General features: G+C 42.1%; 1 protein-coding gene across 12 annotated transcripts in view; it reads right to left on the reverse strand.

The window, feature by feature from the left end:
- The window catches only part of LOC118236207 (rap1 GTPase-activating protein 2-like), an 82,760-nt gene that overhangs the window by 6,760 nt on the left and 58,561 nt on the right, over positions 1 to 17,439 (reverse strand). For 10 of the 12 annotated variants that reach the window (XM_035434367.1, XM_035434366.1, XM_035434375.1 and 7 more), the window contains 16 exons: positions 15,793 to 15,828; positions 14,682 to 14,726; positions 12,281 to 12,313; positions 10,691 to 10,909; positions 9,787 to 9,890; positions 9,153 to 9,231; positions 8,241 to 8,294; positions 7,160 to 7,243; positions 6,705 to 6,805; positions 6,234 to 6,363; positions 5,161 to 5,316; positions 4,413 to 4,484; positions 4,198 to 4,284; positions 3,405 to 3,545; positions 788 to 940; positions 102 to 214 (listed from right to left, as the gene is read on the reverse strand). In XM_035434367.1, the coding sequence (XP_035290258.1) occupies positions 102 to 214; positions 788 to 940; positions 3,405 to 3,545; positions 4,198 to 4,284; positions 4,413 to 4,484; positions 5,161 to 5,316; positions 6,234 to 6,363; positions 6,705 to 6,805; positions 7,160 to 7,243; positions 8,241 to 8,294; positions 9,153 to 9,231; positions 9,787 to 9,890; positions 10,691 to 10,909; positions 12,281 to 12,313; positions 14,682 to 14,726; positions 15,793 to 15,828 (1,607 nt within the window). The remainder of the gene's footprint in view (positions 1 to 101; positions 215 to 787; positions 941 to 3,404; positions 3,546 to 4,197; positions 4,285 to 4,412; positions 4,485 to 5,160; positions 5,317 to 6,233; positions 6,364 to 6,704; positions 6,806 to 7,159; positions 7,244 to 8,240; positions 8,295 to 9,152; positions 9,232 to 9,786; positions 9,891 to 10,690; positions 10,910 to 12,280; positions 12,314 to 14,681; positions 14,727 to 15,792; positions 15,829 to 17,439) is intronic. The other 2 variants (XM_035434368.1, XM_035434378.1) reach the window with 1 other exon arrangement.

Raw genomic sequence — 17,439 nt, forward strand, 5'->3', positions numbered from 1 at the left:
CAGAAATAGAAGTAAGACCGTTAAATTTTCATGTAGAAGTTACAGAAATGTGTGTGTGAGCGTGTGTGTGTGTGCGTGTGTGTGTACGTGTGTAATCAGACCTGCGTGAATGTCTGTCTGTCTGGCTGTCTGTGCTTGAGTGCAGTCGAGGAAAGAGTCCTGATCTTCGCTTCACTGGGCTCTTCAGGGGGGACTTAGCAGACAGTGCTGGAGGCTAGGACAGAGAGAGAGAAAGAGAGCGAGAGAGAGACAGACAGACAGATAGGAAGAGAGGGTGAGACACGCATTTACATTACGTTTATGCATTAGCAGATGCTAGTCTAGAGTGACACAAAGGTTTTAGCTGGTGCTCTTTTTTCCTCCAGGCATTAGGGTCAAAACTGATAGTAGCCTTCAATACACACCAGCTACGATCAGTTATGACTCTGTTGCTGGTGGATGACACCTGGCTGTTGAGAGAGCATTAATATTCACATACAATAATCTTAATCAGCGACCATTGTGGTCTACAAAAAAATACAAAAACGTTATCTCTGAGCACATCGTAGTGTACATCAGCTGCTGTTTGCTTTTCTCAATCTTAGTCTTTATCACCACATTATCAAAGATTTCAACTTTCTACAATATATTGGCAAATATGCAAATGAGTGGCATTTTAAGATACTGCAATAAATGACATTTCTGTGAGATATATTTTTCATTTTATTTCCTAAAATGTCTACAAATGTACAATATGATGAAGTATATTCCATGTGTGTGTGTTTCTCCCTGCCCTCCCATCTCTCACAGTGTAGGTGCTCTTGGTGCACTCTGTGCTGGTCTGAGTCAGGCCCCCTCCGCTCAGGCTGGCGGGGACGCCGCCGGCCCCCCCTCCAGGGCTCCGGTGACGATGCGACCCCACCATCGTCTCCATGGAGTGACTGCGCACCCGCATTGCCCGCTGGATTTGGGGGGGGGGGGTGGAGAGAGGAGGAGGAGAGGAAAAAGGTAAATGAGTAAATGATTATGCTAATGGTGGGTGCAACAAAAAAAGCAGCATTGACACTCTGCATTAACCTGCAACGTGAATCACATTTATTAGACTTATACGGACATTGAGCTGAAGAAGGCTGAAGGTTTTTCTTCCACTGCATGACATTTTCACTTTATTTACCCCCTCAGCAAAATATATTTGACATGTGCGAAGGCTTAACCTTTTCAAGGTATGTAAATGGGGGTACATTCGTTTAACTCTAATGAATATATCACACGACAGTATATTATACTAATTCTGCTCTTTCCTTTCCTACTATAATGAATACTACTACCGCTACTACCCAGAGAAGAGAAGTATTTAGCATTCCATTTCAATTGCTTTTGTATATTTAGCTATTTTTAATTGAAGGACTTGCGTATTTTGTATCAAGATATTTTGGCAAAAGGTAAAACCACACATAATGATTCCTTTGATACTCATCCTTGGAATCTACCAATTCAGAAATAAATAAAACCTCCTTTTTTTAGCAGCAATCATTTTTGTTTTGCCTTTAAAAGTTTGCTACAGGTACCGTGCTACTTAATGAAGCCATGACCAATGTGCTAAACACAACATGAGAAACCTAGATATATGGGATTGCTAAGCAAGTGGTGCATGGCAGTACAGACAGAGTTTGAGAGCAATTCACCAATGCCTGTCATTGTCTTTCCATGCCCCATGTCTGTTTCTTTCCAAAAGAGATTGTACATACCAACCTTTAAAGATGGCAGGGAACAATCAACTGTAGCACAGATGTACATGCAATTTTGTAGCCGACAAACCTGTATTACATGAGTCACTGGCTCTGCAAAGGAGGTAGCTGAAGTTAATACAACTCGCTAGCTAGCTCAATAGGTGAGCTACGGCTGTCAATATCTTGTTGGCTTGCTTGCTCCAGGAGTATCAGGTTATGGTGCAGTAGACTGTATAAGTGGCTCGTGAGTCACTTGTTGTTTGATTCCCAAACCTTCTGTTTGCCCCTCTTGGCCCAGTAAGACTGTCCATACCTTGCATGACTTGTGTATGCACAAAGCCTTCAGTCGTTCCAAAAAGCTAATGAGAGACACTCCTTCCCTCCATCCCAGGTACAGTACCAATATTTCTTGAATATTATTGACTTCTATTATTTGGGGTAAAAGGAAGTCCCTGAAGGGGTTCATAACAGTCCATTATGTTTTTTTTTCTTGAACCAATTACAGCTTCTGACTCCACTTGGGGTTCTTGTTTCTTTTCTCAAACACGTGTAATTTCTACAAATACTTGTGAAAACCAAGCTTTTAATGTGAATTTAGATGTTATTTGGGAAAATATTTCTTCTACCTCAAAAAAATAATTTGGTCACCATATAAAACATTTTAAATGTATACATAAGGTGTTCACAATGTAACTCATTGCTGCTTCAAAATAACACTTCTGATGATAAAACACTGACTTTCATACACAAGCCAACAGTTGAACTGTAACAAACTAAATGATCAACAGTTTAAATTAAGCGGCCTTGCTAAATGGTATCTGTTGTTCAACAGCACTAGTTAAATAAGCTAGCTCAGCTTAGCCATAAGAGAAATGAATAAACTGCCGAATTCCTCTGGATTTTACCAGTTTTTTCAAAGCTAGTTTGACAGTCAAGGATTGTATTTTCAGTATATTAAATGTAGTTGTTAGCCACACAAAGAGCAAACGGCCTCTTTCTGGGCTACAATGCTAATGCATTTCCCAAATACAAAATATTACTTTTGATTGGAATACATTTACCACTAGTATGTCATAGTTTATTTTGAAACATTTATTTTGGTGGTTTGTGGTCATACAGAAACATTTTGTGATATCTTTGTCCATACCTGCTATTATTTCAGTTTTCACTAATACAGCATACCAACTCTGTGTCGGTTTGATGAATACAGCCAGAAAGAGAAGAGGAAACTAAATAAATAATGTGACAAATGTTTATGTTTATCCTTCTTCAGAATGGATGGATGGAGGCAAAGAGAGGGGGAGAAAGGATAGGAGGAAAACACACTGAGCAAAAGAGAGGGAAACAAAGACATAAACCTTAATGACAAACACTTAGCATAAATATACAATGGAAATGAAAAAAGATTATAGGGAATAAATTGGCAATGAAAGCATAAAAAATGTCATAAATAAGGAATGTACACTCGTGATTGTGCCTGGGAGGCAGTGATGTCATGTGGATTGAGACTGTAATAGTGGAATGCAGCCTTTTTATTGATAGGGTAGTTTTGTTGCCTGCAGTACATTTTAATTCACGGGGACACGTAAGGAGAGCAATGTTATCCGATCCACATCAGCAGAAATACGACACAATAATGGATTGCATTACGGTTAAAAGCACAAACAGGCAAAGGCCAACTGAAATGCTTTTCACCTTGAAGGACTCCAGCAGTCCCCCGTGACTGCCGTTCTCCAGCTTCTCCTCGTCGGAGCCCAGCCCCTGCCCCATCATCGCCTGCGTCTGTCTGTGCACCTCATCGTGAAGGTTATCCAGCAGCGCAGCCCGCGTCCGTCCCTAATGCACGGGCGCAGCGCGCACGCACGCACGCACACACACACACACACACACACACACGGAAGCACATCATCACACGCACACACACACACACACACAAACACACACAAACACGGAAGCACATCACCACACGCACACACGCACATGTATGCAAACACACACAAACACGGAAGCACATCACCACACGCACACACGCACATGTATGCAAACACACACAAACACGGAAGCACATCACCACACGCACACACGCACATGTATGCAAACACACACAAACACGGAAGCACATCATCACACGCACACGTATACAAACACACACAAACACGGAAGCACATCATCACACGCACGCACACACACACGCGTACGTGTAAAAACACACACAAACACGGAAGCACATCATCACACGCACATGTATGAAAACACACACAAACACGGAAGCACATCACCACATGCACGCGTGCACACATACAAACCCATACATACGAAGGCATGTTTGTTAATTTGCAGCGAGAGCTGACATCATTTATGAACAAAACAAAAAAATCCATACAGTAGAAAAATCTAACACAAGGAGGAGCCAAATCCTGACACATACGGTATATGATACACAGACAGCCAGACACGTTCGCACTTACGCCTTCACTCCTTCTCTCACCTCCAGCTTGGCAAATCTGTCCGACTTGTAGCAGGCGTTCTCCGCGTTTATCAGCTTAGTCAGTAAGAACTCCCGGAACTCTGGGCCCTGGGAGGTCAGCAGCATTTCCATTAGCACAAGCGCACCAGTCACTCTGACAGCTCGCCCTAATGTGTGAAGGTCACAGAAGCGCGCAAGGCGACATCAATCTCGCGGCACAATCGTACACCCCTCACCTTTTTGAAGACGGCCGGGTTTGGGAGGGGCGGGCCGAAGGGCGGCACATCCTCCCGAGCGGTAACAGACACCTGTGGGAAAGATGACGATGGTGATGTTGGACGTGCTGTGCTTGGTGTGGGATGAAGGGAGTAGCGCAGATCTTACGTAAGACAGGGAGGGCATAAGGACAATAATGCTGGCTGTTCTGGAGTCTAGACTGAAACCCAAAGGAGACCATACTTTCTCTGTCAGACCTCCCAGACTATGGAACAGCCTTACAGTGGGTATTGCAATGGCTGCTTCTGAGTCTTGTGTTAAAACTATTCTAAAAACAGTTTTCTAAAATTATTTCACAGTCTTTTAACTTTGTACTAGTGTTAGCAGTCTCTTTATATTCATTCTCTAAAATGATGAACTGAAACTGGTTTTATAATTCGTTTCTGCTGCTTTTTTTGTCCATTTTAATATTTTAATTTCAATACCGTCATTATTTTAGTGTCATTATCTCTCTTAGATTCATCTTGTCAATACTGTTATATCGACATTTTTAATTTTGTGAAGCATTTTGTGCTGTATTGTGGGAAATGTGCTGTACATTATTGCATTAATATTATCATACTTATAAGGAGATAAGAATGCATAACAATGATAACAATGATGCATAATAATTCAGCTCTTCTAGGCTTTTGCCTACAGTCTGGAGAGAAGCCAGCGCTGTGTCAATCTTAGACTAGATGAACAGCACTTGCAGACAGGACTGAATACCTTGTAGGTAGTGTGCTCTGTGCAGGGGCTTTCCACCTGTACCAGGATGTAGGCATGGAGGAAGTTGGAGGCAATCATGTCCGGCACAAACGGCGTAGGCTCTTCCTGGAAAACCGTCGCCACAATGTCATTCCCAATGTGCCGCTTCCTCTGAAGCTAAGAGAGAGAGAGGGAGAATAAGGCGAGGAAGAGAGGGAGAGAGAATAGGAGGGGGAGGAGAGGGAGAGAGAGAGGGAGGGAGAATAAGGTGAGGAAGAGAGGGAGACAGAATAGGAGGGGGAGGAGAGGGAGAGAGAGAGGAAGGGAGAGTAAGGTGAGGACGAGAGGGAGAGAGAAGAGGAGGGGAGGAGAGGGAGAGAGAGAGGGAGGGAGAATAAGGAGAGGAGGAGAGGGAGAGAAAATAGGAGGAGGAAGAGGAGGAGAGGGAGGAAAAAAGGAGAGGAGAGGGAGAGAGAATAAGGGGAGAAGAGGGAGGGAGAATAAGGAGAGGAGGAGAGAGAGAGAATAGGAGGAGGAGGAGAGGGAGGGAGAATAAGTGGAGGACAGGGAGAGAGATTATGGAGAGGAGGAGAGGGAAAGAGGAGTGAATGGAACATTTTTACTCATACATTTTCTATTTCCTCTTAATGTTCCATGGCAGAGATGATCTATAACAGATTTAATGCACCTTCTCCTTGCTGAAATAGTCTTACTCTGAAATATTAATATCTTAATCAATATTAATATTTTAAATATTTACAGTGTGCTGGAACTTGGGATATACTGTCATCTGAAAAAAAATTTCTGAAGAAAATTAGTATAAAGTTAGTATGAGATACTAACCAGAATTAAATCAAAGAAATCACTAATAATATTATTTTTGTTATGATAAAATCTTCTGAATCTTAATTTCAAATGGTCACATTTTTCCTTGTTTCCCTGTATACGCCAAACTATGCAAAGAATAAAATGTGCATTTAGTTGTGAGTCAAAAGTTAAGGACAAATGTTGATTGAATCCAGGCCTTATTACACGTGCTACTTAAGAGCAGTTGAAATGTGGGTCATAAGTGAGGGGCTCCCATGGTGGGGTACCTGCTGCGGATCTCCCTCTGTGTATGGTAGCTTAGTGGACACGTGGAACATGAGCTCTCTCTCCCGGAAGACCGTGTAGACGGACTGAGAGCCTGTTTGGCCGTGAGACACATCAAGCCCTCCCCGGAAACTGTAAAATGCAGAAGGGGGGAGGGGGGGGGTAATGTGCAGGTTCAGAGATTGAATAGTAGAATACATATAAATGAAAGAATTAAAGAACATATGAATTCTATGGCTGTTACAATATAGAAAGCCACAGTATAGCCCCAATTCTAATGAGTACTATTCCAGCCAAATATTAAGTGCCCATAGCTGCCCGCTAGTGGACAGACACAGAAAACACACTTGTTGGTGTTTTGCAAATTCGTACAGCAATCTGGCAATGGGCAGTTAAGCAAGACAGTCAAGATGAAGATCAGCTGCTAAAAGAATACAAGACACTGGTCTCAGGAGACGGAGCCTCTCTCTCACCCCTTGAAGTCCTGCAGCTCTACGCAGTCCCCAAGCACGCTCAGAAACTCAGTGAAAGCAGGCGTCTCCTCGTTGTTCCCAAACAACTCCTCCTCCGATGTCTGTACAGAAGAGTAAGTGTGTGTGTGCGTGAGCGTGTTGTGGGGTGGGGTGTGCAGACAGGTTAACTGGAGGTACGCTAACGTTTAAGGCATAAGTGTGAGTATTGTTGTGCTAGTCAAATCATATTCAACCATTTACTAGATTCTCTTATTCATAACTTATTTATATATCTGAAAGTTTTACATACAACCCATTCATTTGCATCAATTCCCAGGGCAGTGCCTAACCTGGGATCCTGGGAAACTGAAGGTTCCATTTAAAAGAACCTGCAATTCTAAGCTCAGTTTTCTAACAATTTCACTGCCACCTACCAACCTGCAATAAAAGCAATGAAAATGACACTATTCCCTCACCTGACCAAACTTCTGATAGATGACCCCAAACTTGAAGGTGTTGTTAATTTCATGTTCATCAAAGCTGACAATCAACTGGGAGCCCTGTTACACAAACAATCACACACAAAAGCAAAATAAATGAACCTGAGAACATTACTTATTGGTGTTTCATCAACAAAAAAGGACCTACTAATATTATAACTAGTGTTATAACTAATAGTACCAATATAGCAATGCTAAAATCAAACAGCAATGAATATTTTAAAGGCAAAGTTTCAACAAGATCTTCTTATTGAGGACACATAAGAATTCTGTAACTGTTTAAGTGCTTTTTGTGTAATATTGAAATTTATTTGAAAAACATTGATTACGACACAGGATATTTTCAAATTAAAACTATTTTGTCTTGTAAATACACTACAAATCTGAAAGACAAAATGAGAATCTCACTAAGCTCAATCTTCTTTCACAGTACATTACAGTACTATAATAATAATACACAAACCAACACTTCTCCAACCATAGCTATAACTGTTCATTCTAAATTCTTGACAAACCTGTCCATCATTCTCATGAAAGAAAGTTAATCAGTTCAAGATACTTCACTTAGCGTTCTCTGTCCAAGGCACAGTGATGGCATGCAGATAGTTACTGTTTAAGGTACGTCAGCAAAGACAATACCTAGGAAGGTCATTTCATAACTTTTAAAGATGAAGAGATAATTAACTGTCACACTGGACATGCCTTTTGTCTGAATTTCACTTTCTGAGATGGTTTATGGCAGGGGTGCAAAACAATTTTTAAAAATATATCAGACCTGCACATTTTCTAATTAAAATCATGAACCTAAGCTGCGCACTACACAAATAGCCTTGCTGGAAGCATTTTTACTATGATCCAATGCCATGGTCCAGCTGTTTTCACTGGAATAATTGGTTGTAATACAAGCCAGAACACATATTGGCTTTCCAGGACCAGAGCTGTGTAGAGCTGGTAAATCTGTTTGTTGTAATACATGCCTGTGTGGGAATGCCAGTGCACATCAGTGGGAGATAGCGGAGGCTTGTACAGTACTTAAGGCCCTTTGACCTGTACTCACCCTGGGGTATAGAACTGGACTGAACTTTAGGCCTGTGACATCATCACACAGCAGCTGAAACACAAGACATGCATTCATATTTAATAAGATTACTTTTTTATGTGGAATAGTGGAAATATAATACTACATACACTGTCAGGGTTGTGGAAAAACCCTTCATCACCAAAAGATTGAATTTTCGGAAACAGCAAAAAGCTGACTCCTTTTCTTCCTATTTCCCAACACAGCATTACAGTTTAGACTCAAGGGGTTTGAATTATTTTTTCTCAGTTGCTGAGCTATGGAACATTTATAGTACATAGCACTTAGTGGGGACTTCATAAAAACCCCAGAAAACAATAGGACCCTGCCCTATTCACACTGCCAACATTTGCATGCACAAAAATATTCCAATTTTAACCCAAATGTCTGTAAGAACAAAGAAAGGCAATATAATGCAAAAGTGAGCATCACTTCCTGACAGCAGAGCCAACAGGAAATTTCATGCTCTTTATAGGGCTAATTTGGGAAGACTGTGTACACACGAATAGCAAAGGCAATTATATTTCACAGTGCATGTGAACTGCTGAATATGACTGTAATAACAATATGCATGTAAACATAATCTCAGTCAGACTTGTTTTATATGGATGCGTAAGTGCTGAAAAACTATGTATATCTAAAGGCAAGACACAAAGAGCATTCAAACTCTGTATCCCCATGGAAGAATTCTTCCAATCCAGAAAAGGTGCCAAAAGTCCCTTCAGAAACATTGCCTTATTCGTCACACACTGAAAATCAGTGATCAAAAGAGGGATAAAAGAATACAGACATTTTGTTTAATGGACTGTCATACGGCTTTATAAATGATAAATGGACACACAAGGCTTTTTTCCATGACAGACAATATGAGGCTGATCTATCATTGTGCACCTTGGCTATCTGTGGGACGCTGGGGAGCTGCGTCAGTCCCGCCAGAGAGATCCTGTCATAGATTGTCTTTGTCCGTGACCTGTGAGGGAGAAGACGAGAAGCACACAGGCACACTCAGAGATCCATCTTTATGTGTGTGCAATGAATCATGAGTGAAATGCATGTACTCATGTCCATGCACAAACTGGCTAAGTGCTGGCTGTGTGGTGCGACAGTTCCATTGTTCCCAATATTCAGGCATGTAGATTTTTACCTGAGCACAATGCCCAGGCATGTAGGTTTTGATCCTGAGCACAATGCCCAGGCATATAGGTTTTTACCTGAGCACAATGCCCAGGCATGTAAGTTTTGATCCTGAGCACAATGCCCAGGCATATAGGTTTTTACCTGAGCACAATGTCCAGGCATGTAGATTTTTACCTGAGCACAATGCCCAGGCATGTAGATTTTTACTTGAACACAGTGCCCAGGCATATAGGTTTTTTTAATCTGAGCACAATGCACAGGAAAATACATTTTCTTTACCTGAGCACAGTGCCCAGGCATATAGGCTTTTACCTGAGCCCAATTCCCAGGTATATAGTTGTTTACCTGGGCGGAATACCCAGGTGTGTAGGTGTGTGAAGCGCCCTACCTGAGAATGATGCGCAAGAACTCCTGGCTGTCTGCCTCCTCGTGCTTCAGGGACAGGATGAGGTTCCCCAGGCTGCTGCCCGTGCAGTAGTAGTTCATGTGCTCCTGTAACCAAGGGAGACGGACGGGGCTGAAGGACACTGAGACAGCCGCAGGAGCAGGAGCAGAAGCGACGGTCATTTTGCTTACATTATCAGATTCAGCATTTAGCCAGCCATTTAAAAGAGCAATTTACAGAAGTGCATTTATGAAAAGGCAAAGGGCTGCTATAACGCCAGTGATATCAGTCAGTGCATAAACCTGAGACAGGGTTTGGATGTCAGGTTAGACACTTAATATAATGAATCCTTCCAATGATATTTTAAAATGAAAACTCTTCTGTATTGTAAATACGTTACAAATCTGATAGTGAAAGACAAATTGAGAATCCCACTAAGCTCAATCTCAAAGTGGTATCAGTCAGTGCATAAAACTACAGAATAAGGTAGGTTCAGGATTTGTTGAACCAAGATACACGTTGAACAAGTGAGTTTTCAGTCTGTGGTGCAGTCTTGGTCGTGCTGACTATGTTGGGCAGCTCATTCCACCACTGGGGGTCCAGAGTAGAGTATAACTGTGTATCCATTCAAACAGACACAGAAGAGTAGTTGAATGTTTCACACTTATACCGCAGAAGTGCTGGGACATGCAGAACCTAAAGCAGGCGTGTGTAGCGCGTAGCACGTGAATGAAGCAGTGCGTGGCGTGAATGAAGCAGCGCGTAGCGCGTGAATAAAGCAGTGCGTAGCTTGTGAATGAAGCAGTGCGTAGTGTGAATGAAGCAGTGCGTGGTGTGAATGAAGCAGTGCGTGGTGTGAATAAAGCAGTGTGTAGTGTGAATGAAGCGGTCTCCGCGCGGCCCTCACCCTGCCCAGGAAGTGGCGGCGGTAGGCCCGGGCCGTGCTGTTGCACTCCAGCCGGAACCCGTAGGGCCCGCTGGGGCTCATCCCGCCACCGTCATCCTCATCGCAGAAGCTGCTATCTGTGGAGATGGGGGTGCCGGCGAGAGTCTCTGCGTCCTCGATCCAGTACCCCCCGAACTGGGGCAGGATGACCTGGGGGTACGGGCCGCCCTTCTCCAGGACCTACGGGGGGGAACGGGGAGGGGAAAGAGCTGCTGAGGGCCGTCCCAGCCAGCCAATCTGCAGCACCCGCTAGCTGTCGTCTTACAGACCGCTGTCGGGACACCTGTCAGCCCACGGGCATTTTTGAAAATCGACAGTTGCGGCGCGGCAGTTGAGATGAGGATCAGATGTAAAAAGAATGCAAAGTAGTCAAAGAGTGAGATCGCTGCAGTGCTGATTTTTGCAGAACGCTGGCAGGCTGACAGTTGGCACCAGCGGCCTGCTTGCCTGGGTCGCGCTGGCAGTGGCAGGTCAGAGAAGCACTTGTTCTTCAGCTGAGCATAAGTGGATATATAACAGGCCGTAGCTATAATGTTTTTGTACATTCCGAATTCTGAGGTAAACAGTCAGAATGCCGCAGGGATTTGTAGTCACGGTAGGCAAAGTAGGCACAGAGCATCGCTGTCTTCACTGTCACCTGACATCACTCACTGGAGGACGGAGTGTGGCACAGTGGGTAAGGAACTGCGCTTGTAACCAAAAGGTCGCAGGTTCGAATCCCGGGTAAGGACACTGCCGTTGTACCCTTGAGCAAGGTACTTAACCTGCATTGCTTCAGTATATATCCAGCTGTATAAATGGATACAATGTAAAGTGCTAAGTAAAAGTTGTGTAAGTCGCTCTGGATAAGAGCGTCTGCTAAATGCCTGTAATGTAATGTAATGTAATGTAATTTCAGCACAGACTAATTAAAGCATGCGTTCTGGTGGGAACAAAAGCTGGAAGAGCGCCTCTGCCTTTAGGGGCGTGTCCTACACACTGCCTTTCAAACCACCCATCTCTCACCGCATATTACTGGTATATATACAAACGGGTGACAAATTAAAGGTAAAACCTGAATACATAAGTGGAGACACATAATGAATGCAGATGCTTCCATACAGGTGTACTGCATGATACAATTAAGCAATTAACATTCTATCATGCTCTGTGGCATGTCTAATAAGGCCCTCGATTCTGGATCAAGATGGCAGGAGGAAAAGATCTAAGTGACTTCGAAGGAGGGTTCATTGTTGGGGCATGGATGGCAAGAGCTTCAGTCACAAAGACTGCTCAACAGGCTAGCGTTTCAGTAGGAACTGTGACTAAAGTGGCATCTGCATTTAGATCTATGGGCAAGACATCAGTAAATAGGGTCGGAAAAAGTAGTCAAAAGCACCACTTTTTCTATGTCCAAATATGTTCACACTGAGCAGAAAATGTATTAGATAACTGAATAATCATATACAAGTTAATAATTGTATTTTTTGTTGCATTTTCACAAGGTATGCAGTGCCTGACTGGCGTCTACCCTGACTAAGTCTCTGTAAGGCTGCCTATCTGTCCACTCACCTCCTCTATCCTTGGGTAGGGAATGTAGTCATCCTGCAGGAGGGAAAATAAGAATTAGCACTGCTGTAAAACCTGAGAGGTGAGAGTGCACACACAAACACATATACACACACACACATGCATACACACACACACACCTCCCCCCACCCCTCGCAGATATCCACCCATTTCACTCTGTCTCCAAGCTGCCAATTACACAGTAGGTTTCAATGGGGAAAATTACACAGGATTTTACACTACTTCAAGCATGAACTTTGAGTGGAAAGCATCCCCGCTGACGCTCTAAGTGCCCTAATGTTTCAACACAGTGGGTTTTCTCCACAACCAACAAAACACGACGGACCCAAAGATGCAGGGTGAGTTGCTTTTGATATGCAAATTACCTTAAAAGTGTTTTTTACATCCAGTTTAAAATCCTGTTTTCCTCTGATAATATTAATTTTTCACTTAGAATGGAAAATATTTATCCGGAGAGAATGCATGCATAATTTTCTACTTTAGATAAAAACCTGCACATAACCTGAGAGGATTTTTCTGCTACTGACAGGAATTGGGGTGGTTTTTCAACGTACAAGCAGAAGAAAAGGTCATGTCAAAAATTTACAGTGTACTAAAGTTCCTTAAAAAGTAGTCATGGCAACAGGTTGTCATTTTGTGCAATAATGCAGTGTGTAATCTAAGAGCAGATAGACAGTGCAAAGGGTGGAGTGTCTCATCCTCCCACACATATAAAAGCACATGCACACACACTTTCAGACTGGCAATTATTCATTCTGAAGCCTGAAGTCACAATGACCTAAAGGAATACTCCAATATTGAATGTGCAGTGTTGGGGAGTAGTTTAACTACATGTAGTTAAACAATTAGTTTTGCAGCAGTTTGCTGGTAATTCAACTATATTCAAATTTGTGTATTGGTTGTTTAGTAGTTAACTACCTTTTTTTGTCATTTTGAAGTGTGACTAACTTCGGGAACTACCAACTACTTTTGGCCTTAAATTTTTTTTGCCAATGGTCAACTGACAATTGCCACACGTTTGCTGGTTCTCCTCACTGAGCTGTATAGTGGTCCGCCCCAGGGCACTGCTCACACACGCATCATGTCTGGGGAACATGACAATAATAAGTTTTTAATAATAAAGTTGTTTGTATTACATTTTTTGGGTAACTGTATTTTCAGAAACTACATTTCTCTTTAGGGTAGCCTGATTGTAGTTCAACTACTTTCAGTGTGAAGTAATTGGTAGCCTGTACAACTTTCCCCAACACTGCTAATGTGTACAAAATGTACAAACGAATATGTTTCACAGAAAAAAGCGAGCAAAAATGCTGACAAAATCAAATCCAGAAACACTCAGTATCTTGGGAAAAAACTGTGAATTCCTAAGTTTACCCACTGGTTCAGTGCACAGCGACACACAAATAGCATGTTTTTTTTAACATCCTGATAAACACGGCTGTTCTCAGTCTCCCGCAGTGATCTTTGAGCAATAGAGGCATGCAACGCTTCACTTTGCCATTACTTTTATGAGTGGTTATAAAAACCTAATCCCCTGGATTTATGTAAAGAAGAGCTCCAGCTTCAAACTTCAGAATTTCTATTCAAAAGGTAGTCATCAAATCAGAAATCTATATATTGTAATCTGTATCATCTATATTGTAATCTGTATTATAAATAATTATAGTATTATATCATACAAACAGTAATTTAAGTATTTTTGTAATACATGCATTAATAGCTGTGCTTTTCGTTCTTGAGGTATAAAAAAAACATATGCACACCCCAGTCCTGGAGTTATAGGGGATTTAAAATCCAAAAAGGAAAGACAGCATACTGATCATCATTGCTCCCATTTAGCAATGTACGAACAATTTTTTGATCGTCAGGTTTTATCAGGTCAGGTATACATGAGTCAACAAGAACTTCATGTCCTGTTTATAGCAGTATTGGTAATGACATCACTTCCTGGAATAGGGTGTACGAAAGACGTAACAGTGAATTATGTCAGTACCTGACCTGATGAAGACCTGTCAAAACACCGTAGCATAGTTCAATAAATGGGAGCTCTTCTTTTTACACTTCATACACCTGAAAATTCTGCTATAATTTCAACATACATTTTCAATATGCCTGAAGTCTGCGGGCTTTTTAAAAGGGCTCATTACAAACCAGTGAAGGTATACCTGGAACTTACAGAATTGACACAAATATTTCAACCACAGTGAAAGGGCAATACAGATAAACACAAATGATTAAAGAAAATATTACGGAGGAAAAATCGAACATGGACAAATGAACACAGAAGCGGGGATAGTACTGGCGCCTCAACACTGAGGTCCACAGTGCGAGGGGGCCTATGGCACACAGACTGGCAGTGCCTACTGGCACATGCTGTTCAGACCTTATGCCTCTGCGGAACTGTCCTCAGCTCCTCAGCTTTCGGGACCTGGCAGGGGCGGGGTCAAACAGCAGAGCACAGAGCATCAACCACAGCCTCCACCCTCTGCTCAGCGCTGACGGTATCAGAATTGTTGTTGATATCGATACAGAACCTTACTAGGACGCAAAATACTGTAAATATGTGGACTCTTTGGAAATATTATACATCTGAAGGCAGTGAATGCCTTGAATGCCCATATATTGTGAAGTATTGTAATCTGTCAATAATTTATTTTCAGTATATCTCAGTTCTGTAAGAGGACTGATGAAAATTAGTTTATAGCTAACACAGGTGCAATGTTTGATTTTCTGAATGTTATGTTAAACACTGCATTTTGTCCATTTTAAATGAATTAAATAAGTGAAATATATGGCCTATCGTAATGGAAAAGGGGGGCTTACATCAAATTGTGATCTTACAGTGCCAGTGAAACCGTGTGATGCTGGAATCTCACTAAATGTTTCTGCCTGCTGTTTTACCATAAATTGGTCCTGAGAGTGAACTGAATTGAATGTAACACACACCTGAATAGAGTGAATAGACCAAATAGAGAAGAATATGTATTTTATTTCCTATTTTTGTTTAATTGTTTTGCCTGCCTGCTTCTGCTCCCAGTTTCTCTTTGTCTATCTCCCTAACGTCTTAGTCATAACTTTCTCTCACTCACCACACCAATCTCCTGGACCCTCTCTAGTTATTTCTCCTGCTTCTTAGGAGATAGAGACTTGACACATGCTGCTGTGGAAACTTTTACTATAAATCTAGAAAATCATACTGCAGTACTGTAGTAAATCAAAAGGCTTGATTCTCAGAGACTGTCCAGTATGTTGCAATATATACCGTATTTGTGCATGCTGATTAACAGAGTCCCTTCAAAAGCTCTGCCATTGAGTGTCAAGGGCAGGTTTATAGACACAGATTTGCACAAATGCACCCAAGAATTACGGGCATTGCAGACACTGTCCTGACTGCCCATTCTTCAGAATGATCCACAAATTTTTTATTCCCCTCCATACATACAGTATTTTCACATTTAATCATTGAAAGTGGATAAAACACAAAAAGAACCTACCTCCATCTTCTCCAGCATGTCAAAGAACTCTGCAGACTGCAAAACAAAAGAAGAAGAATTAAGAATCTATTCTAAACTCAGTCTGTCTCCACCCCCACCCACTTCTACTACCCCCACCACCTTGCTAACCTCCCCAAGGCAATTATGACATAAGAACCTCAAGTGGACTTCATTCAACCCTTGATTGCATCAACAATGGGATGAAATTAAAGCACAGCATGTCTGACAGATGATGTCTGCAATAATGTTAATTTAGAGAGCTCATCGTCAGTGATGTGAATCTGCATATATTACAAGCTGACACATGATGGATGAATGGAACTAGAGCCACAAATTAGCAGTGGGAGCCAACAGCAATATGGCTCACATCAGCTGTACATGTTACAGGTTCCAGATATTTTTGTTAAAAAATGAACAGAAGGAATGTATTTTCATTATGATCATAATATTACCATTTTCACATTTTAATTTTGGCCATGAGTCTACAATTAAGCTGTGCTACAAAATATTCAGGGTTTTAGAAACAACTGTCGACTTCCAACACTACAGGAAAAGACCAAGTATTGGCATTAATTAATTCACTGGCTCAAAACGAGAGCTCCCCCAGAGTATCTGCCCTATCTATATTCCACCACTAGATGGTGAAAATAAATGAACAAGACAATTACTGTGCTCTTATATTTGCAATATTTCTGTTATTATCCTTAGGTTAATAATTTACAGACTGCAAGATTGTTTAGGTAAAATTGTACAGGCAACAAAGCATGAGAGAGAGAGAGAGAGTGAAAGGAAGTGGAACAACCAGAGGGACTGATAGTGAGAAAATGAGAAGAGAAACTGTGAGAAAGCGAAAAGAAAGGAAGAGAGATGAAAATGTACATCTCATCCCTGCCCTCTTGTGCTCCTCTCCCTCTTCATACTGTGTTTCTGCTAGTAAAACCAAAAGTGATCACAAATACTAATATCCTCAAGATGATTTATCTGAACAGCATACCCAGTTTCTTTGTTGACTCAATAAAATATCACTGGGTGGGTTCATCCAACGTCGTGTACGCTTATCAATTCACCAGCCCAAAGTAGGCTCACCAATGACCATTGAAATAAGTTACTTACCTTTAAAAACATAACAAGATGCTTACTTCACCCATTTTCCCCAAAACCTCATAGCTGTAAAGATGTGATACTTTGCGAGTGTGAGGGCTAGCCAAGGTGCCAGAGAAGGACAGCGGTAGTTATCTCTGTGTTAATGGTTAACCCACGCAGCGGCACTATAACCAACACTGTTGATCTAAGAAAAGCAAACAAAATTGCGAATGTTCGGGAACTCGCGATTCAGGCTGGCGACGGTATCGCGGCTTAGCGACGGTTGGGTGAGAGTACCATTCAGCCATTTCTGTGATGTTGGGTAGCTGGGGGGGGGGCGGGACTGTTGACCCTGTCATTGAGTTTCTGAGTCTCAGAAGGCTTGGTATTGAAGTCCCAGGTCCCAGGAACACATGAGCTGTGGGACACCCTCGCCTCTAATCCCTCAACCCACACATCAAACTGGAGCGGATCATTCATATCTCGGCTCGGAGGCCCCGCCCTGTCAAACATTAGAGCCACATGTTTAGGCAGCACAAGGGTCCCAATCAATGCTTTTGTCAG

The sequence above is a fragment of the Anguilla anguilla genome, chromosome 9 (assembly GCF_013347855.1).
Source record: "Anguilla anguilla isolate fAngAng1 chromosome 9, fAngAng1.pri, whole genome shotgun sequence".
NCBI classification, from domain to species: Eukaryota; Metazoa; Chordata; class Actinopteri; order Anguilliformes; family Anguillidae; genus Anguilla; species Anguilla anguilla.